Genomic DNA, 5,990 nt, shown 5'->3' with positions numbered 1-5,990 from the left:
CTTCCGATTGCCATCTGTCTTTCTCGCGTGATTAGATCCTCGTCGATCGCACATGTCGGATTTAGTACGCGACGCCATTCTAGGGATGCGTATTACTTTCAAAGTAGTGACAATAAAAAATTGAATGCCCTGTTGCAAAACTCAACTTAAATGGCATATCAGATATAAAATGGTATAAATTAAAAATACTCTCTTAATCATTCCGAAATAAAACAAAGCAGACTCTTGACATCAGAATAATCTGGCAATTATTTTAAGAATGATATTCATAGAAAGAGCTATTTCGATATATTTCACAAAGGCGTGAAAGAGTGCATGCGCCCATTCAACGAATTCTACATTCCACATCATTTGTCGAGATTATCGCAACACGATGACTGTAAAAGGTTTTAAAGAAGAAAATTGACGTCACTATACTGTGGCTGATGGTACATACACGATGAGTCGTGCTTTAGACTTTCTTCGATTCTTTACAATTGAGCAAAGATTATTATTAAGAAAACCAGCGGATTTGCGTGATGGTAGTGCTTCTGTAATGCGGTATCGAGTGTTTTAACCTGTCCCAGATGTATAGGAAATGTATTTTTTATTACACAAAAAATGGTGTCCAAATTGATAATTGAATTTAATGGCATTATATGAATCTTAGATGTTTCAATATTAATACTGCGACATTAAAAATGTTTCAAGAAATTTCGTCAGTTTATCAGTATTGGACAAAAAAACCAAGTATATACTATAAGATTGAAACGGCGTCCGCATCAAGTTTTGAAGTATTTGCGACTTCGAATAATCCAAGTTTAAAGATATTCATTGAGCCAGTGTCAGAAATTATCAGCATCCGTATCAAGTTCGTATACACTCGACGCCAACATCGTCAGAGCGCAAAGATCGCTCGGTATATCCGCGGCAAGTTCAATTATTGTATATTTAACATCACGGTACCATGTTCGGAAACGTTTGGCTGCCGCGGCATGTTCAAACGCGTTCAATATCACGGCGCCAAGTATACGGAGACACTCGACTGATAGAGTCACCAACGGCGGTCCCAAGAGACGGCTATGTAGACTCTATTCTCCTTGCGATTCTCCTAGAAAGCCCGGACTCGCAACGCATAAAGTAGGCTTCTTCTTCATCGCGACGTCCTTTGGGATTCGATCCTGCTGCGATGCAACAGTTTTAATCGCAGGTATCCTGAGTCCAGGGCGACCAGTCTTGATAGCCGGAAGCCTGCAGGTGCGATTGCTGGGCCGCCAGACTCGAATGCGCAAGTGCCATCTGATGATGGTGGTGATGATGGTGATGATAATGGTGGTAATGCTGATGACCCGGCGGAGGCGGCGAATAAGGATCCACTCCGACGGCGACGTCCACGACATCGACCTGAGGCGAGGGTACGACGACGGGAGGCGTCGGCTGCGGAGAAGGCTGCACCTTCTTCGGGCGACCGACCGGGTTGCCGCCTCATTCGCGGCTCCTTCGAGGCCTGCCGACCTTACCTTTCCTCACAGGTGCGCCGCTGTTGCCAGCCGCCGCGGCTGCCGCTGCCGCCACGCTCGACGACTTGACAATCTTGTGCCAGTCGGATTCGCAGACTGGCGAGCCCGACAGCAAGTAATATCTGAAACCGTCGAAAAGTCGCATGTCATGTAAGAGCGCTATAAATCTGATAATAATAAGAGAGATATCTCCCTCAAATTCTTACCTGTCGCCAGAGACGAGCTGTCCGCCACATTTATTGCAATTGAAACATTTCAGATGAAATACCGATTCGCCGGCCCTCATGACCAGTTCGTTCGCTGGTATTGCGTTGCCACAACTCGCGCAGACGCCGCCACTACCGAACATCCTGTAACAAGGCAAGCATATGATTAGATTAGACATGTGATTGGATTCGATTCAGTATCCAACGTGATTGGAAATGTTTGCATCTCATGGCTTTGGAAGAATTGCGGGTTCGTTTGAGTTATTCGAAACGCATTATAATCAGAATCTGACACGAAGAACATCCACGCCAGATATCCGATGACGACGAGAGTCTCCGATTATTTTTAACAATTTCATTTTCGTATATTTCGATTCGTGGCATTCACACATTTGGAGCTCCGGTACCGGCGCGATGCGATGCCATGTAACGCGCACATTAATGGCAGTTAATGTTTGCGAAGCGGTTGTCAGTCGTATACCCGTTGGCTCGTAAAACCGGCTGTTTATGCAGCAATTAGCTATGTAACGATACGTAGGTATGTCGAATGGGGATTCGAGATGCGAGCGCCACAATTTCACGTCTCTCCAACAACCAACGTCGTAAGAAGGACTTCTTCCGCGAAAGATGCGTCGAGATGTACCGGTACACGCATTTGATCATCTCGTCGAGTTCGAGGATTGAACCTGATGCTCTCGAATTGAAGTTAGAAGGAGACCTGCCGCGATCTAACGACCAATTTGCGATGTTTTCCGGTGTCGTATGGGGATACGTCGCAGTTAAAATCGAATTCCATTTAAATTTAATGAAATATTTAATTAAATCGGCTTTTGAAACACGCAATAGGGAGTCGGCATATCGATATTTGCGTCCGACTTTACTCGAGAGCGCGCATAAGGTTGTTACGACGACGGAGTGAATTGGAGAGGGAGAGAGAGAGAGAGAGAGAGATTTGAGGTTTCTCGTTATTAATTTAATTACCGGCTGACAGTTCTATAATTAAATTGCTAATTTATCTGTCGGAGATACAGCTGATCGCGCTAGCGTGGCCCAGTATCTCGATGATTGCTCGCCGAATGACGTTTCAATTCTTTTCTTTTTATTCTCTCTTTTACTCTTTTCTGTTGTTTTTTTTTTCGTTTTTTTTCGCGATCTGTCTTCGATCGTTCGCAACGGTTCAATTTTAAATGCGTGCTCCTATCACTGGAAAATGCGGATGCAAACAAGTTGGCGCCGGACTATTCTCGAAGCGCAAGGAAATGGTAATGCACGAATTTCGAAATTGTGAGATTCTCGTCGAACACACAACGTTACTTTCTCGTTCACGTATGATTGTAAGCTGACACGATTTGCGAAAGTAAAGTATGTCGTATATATGGTATTTCACATATTGTTAAATATGGTAATCGCATATACAGCTATAAGGCGTCTCGCGTATATGTAGTTATAAATAAGTAGGTAGGTAAAAACGATCGTTTAGAAACTCTGCGAGACGTTATCGAGAACTCTATCGCATTATTAATTCAATTTCCTGCGTACCAGTTAAGTTAGCTGATTAGTCTTGTGTTACGTAGAAAGATGTTAAAGATATACGCCACTGCTCATCGCGCACGTGGCGAGATCCTAATCAAAGGCAGCGTTTCCTAAGCGGAGAGTTTTCCGTCAAGCGTCTCGTAAATAAATCGACATGATAAGTTTTAATTGCGGCCGCGTCTTTATCAACCTAACCGAGTACCTACTTCCGGACCGCATCCTCCGCGAGGTTAATGAGCGGAGATGCGTGCCGCTTGGCCGAATCGGTCTGCGTTTTCGATTTCTCCATAATTGCTAATTAGAGGCCGACGGCCAAGTCAATCAGCTAGAACGGATAGAAGGAATTATACAGTTGATGATCGAGGATCAGCCATAAAATCTGCTTCTCCTCTTTCTCCCTCCCTCCTTCCCTCCCTCTCTCTCTCTCTCTCTCTCTTTCTGGCCTCTTAATCGCCCGACGTCATTACCAGTATCATTATTCACGCGTGTTTTACGTGACCATCCTGGAAAGCTGATGACAAGCAAGAATTTTCGATTATCCGCGAATCTTATTTATGACAGTTATAAAAAATGTCAAACTCTGAATACAAATTATTCGTTATTTTATTTCATAATTAATACTTAAAAGAAGCATTTCATATTTCGAATCATTACTAATTTAGATGTACCAGACAAGAATATATATATATATATATTTTACAAAAATACATGATAGTTGGTTAACTGAATAAATGATTAAGTGAATGCGGTGGAATGCCTAGGATTTTTATCATTTCAACATCTGGATAGATCTTTATGACATCAGAGAGACCGGTTATATTAAATTAGGCATTGAGTGTTTCGTACTAATAAGCTAAATATGGCACATGTATTGGTGGAGTAATTGATCGAAAGTAACGGTTCGTCGGCAGTGATAAATGACAATGAAGACCGTCTATTATGACGCCATATTATCGAGTCGTGCGGCTGACTAATAATAATTTTGATATATCTTCGATAAAACACTGCTTGCGTCAAGATTTATCTCGCGCATATGGGCTTTACCAGTTGATTCGTATTTTAACTACGAGCACGGTTGATTACTTCCTACACTTGTATCCTCCGCGTACAGAATAATTCGCGTTTTATCATGTACATCGTGAGAAAGAAAAAGCGATTACAAATTCGCGTTAAAAAATCACGGTTAAAGATATATGATTCGTAATATTGTAATATTCTCTACAGCCCCGATGGACTGTAAAAATTCGGCGATCTACAATCGGCGAGCCGCGCCGGTCGTGTAGAAACAACGAGTCAAATACGAGCCCGCGGCGTTTAATAATTTTAATGAGCGAAGTTCAGCGCACTAAGAGAGTAATTGGTGATTACGGTCGTCGGGGCGATCTTTAACGAGCGGTCTACGCAATTTCTAATTAGTTGATTTCGCCAATGATAATACCTCGCCCTCCTTGCCCGACTCCTCTAACTTGATACGCAATTTGCCACGTGCCCCCTTACGTTTTAATTGCGACCGACGTGTCAATCTTGCTCTGCCCTAACAAGCGTCTCTAAAGGCGCATGTCACACGTGTGTTTCGCAACGAAGCAATAATTTGACGAACCGGGCGAAATCTCTCGGCAATTAGATTGCATGACGGATTTGGATCTGTGAAATAAAAACATAATAAAAGTTCTGAGTTTAATATATATATATATGTGTGTGTGTGTGTGTGTGTGTGTGTGTGCGCGTGTGTGTGATTTTTCGTCCGATTCTCGATTATATTGCAATAAACGGCGCGCTGAACGATTTCGAAAGATTCACGAGCAAGTGCGCCCTCCACCCTTCGGATCGCCCTCTCACCCAAGCACCCTCGCTCATTATGCGTGCCCCTTTGCCGCGCTCTATCGCTAACAAGAGGGAATAAGAGAGAAATACAAGGATGGGTGCGGGCGCACGTATGTCGAAACGACGTATTCACACACGGGAGATGCGCGACTGTGTGAACGACTCCCGCCTGTTAATGAGTTAGACTACCTTACCCTCGGCACTTTAATTGTCTAAAGCACAAATTGGGCGGCTTTAATTAGCGTAATTATTTGGTTCGTTTGTCCGTTTATCCAAGATCCTTGTATCGAGGGAGGGTCGAGCTGGTCGAGTCCTCTCGCGAGGCTAAATGGATTCATTAGCGCTTTGTGCGATTAAAAATCCAAATTTCGGGCCAACACGGTAAGTCTTTGTGCGCCGAGTCTTCATTTTGATTCCACGTATCTTGAACGTGGCCATAATCCTTGCAAGCTTCTTAATCACATTGACAATAGAAGATAGAAGCTATTCATCTGCCTTTCCCGTAAGCGAATCGCGCAGCATTTTTGCAATTATCGGATTCAATTAGGAGATCCGGTCTGCATCGTTTCGGATCTCCCGCCGAATAGAAAAAGAACGTAACGCGAGTATTTATCAGAGTGCCAACAAAACTCGTTATTTTCTTCACAAAATCGCAGTTGTAACAAACTTGTGACGTTCTCGGAACATAACGTGCGATGTAATAAACACCATTCCGTTTTTTAATATCACATACAATGCATACGACAGCGTATAAACAGTATAGAATCCGTCGTGTTACACACAATACGCGTTCGCGTAGAGAAGGCTTATACGTATGCGACAGGGGCGAAACACATTCTCACACGGCTAGCTTTAATTTTTCTAGATAATAATGATTAATCGCGGCCTCGGTTTCCAGTTTAATTAAAAAGCTATGAGGTCGCCACTC

General features: G+C 43.2%; 1 protein-coding gene across 2 annotated transcripts in view; it reads right to left on the bottom strand.

Moving 5' to 3' along the window:
- Positions 1–6: 6 nt before the first annotated feature.
- Positions 7–5,990, bottom strand: part of LOC115236292 (LIM/homeobox protein Lhx9-like) — a 146,430-nt gene continuing 140,446 nt past the window's right edge. The window contains exons 4-6 of one of the 2 annotated variants that reach the window (XM_029808645.1): positions 1,706–1,849; positions 1,500–1,621; positions 7–1,463 (exon numbers count right to left, since the gene is read on the bottom strand). In XM_029808645.1, coding sequence (XP_029664505.1) covers positions 1,180–1,463; positions 1,500–1,621; positions 1,706–1,849 — 550 coding nt within the window. In that variant the 3' untranslated portion in view covers positions 7–1,179. Of the gene's footprint in view, positions 1,622–1,705; positions 1,850–5,990 lie in introns of both variants that reach the window. The other variant, XM_029808644.1, reaches the window with a different exon arrangement.

The sequence above is a fragment of the Formica exsecta genome, unplaced genomic scaffold, assembly GCF_003651465.1.
Source record: "Formica exsecta isolate Colony F162 unplaced genomic scaffold, ASM365146v1 scaffold247, whole genome shotgun sequence".
Taxonomy (NCBI): Eukaryota; Metazoa; Arthropoda; class Insecta; order Hymenoptera; family Formicidae; genus Formica; species Formica exsecta.
Note: the sequence above shows the minus strand (reverse complement) of the source record. Positions and strands in the feature narration are given on the sequence as shown.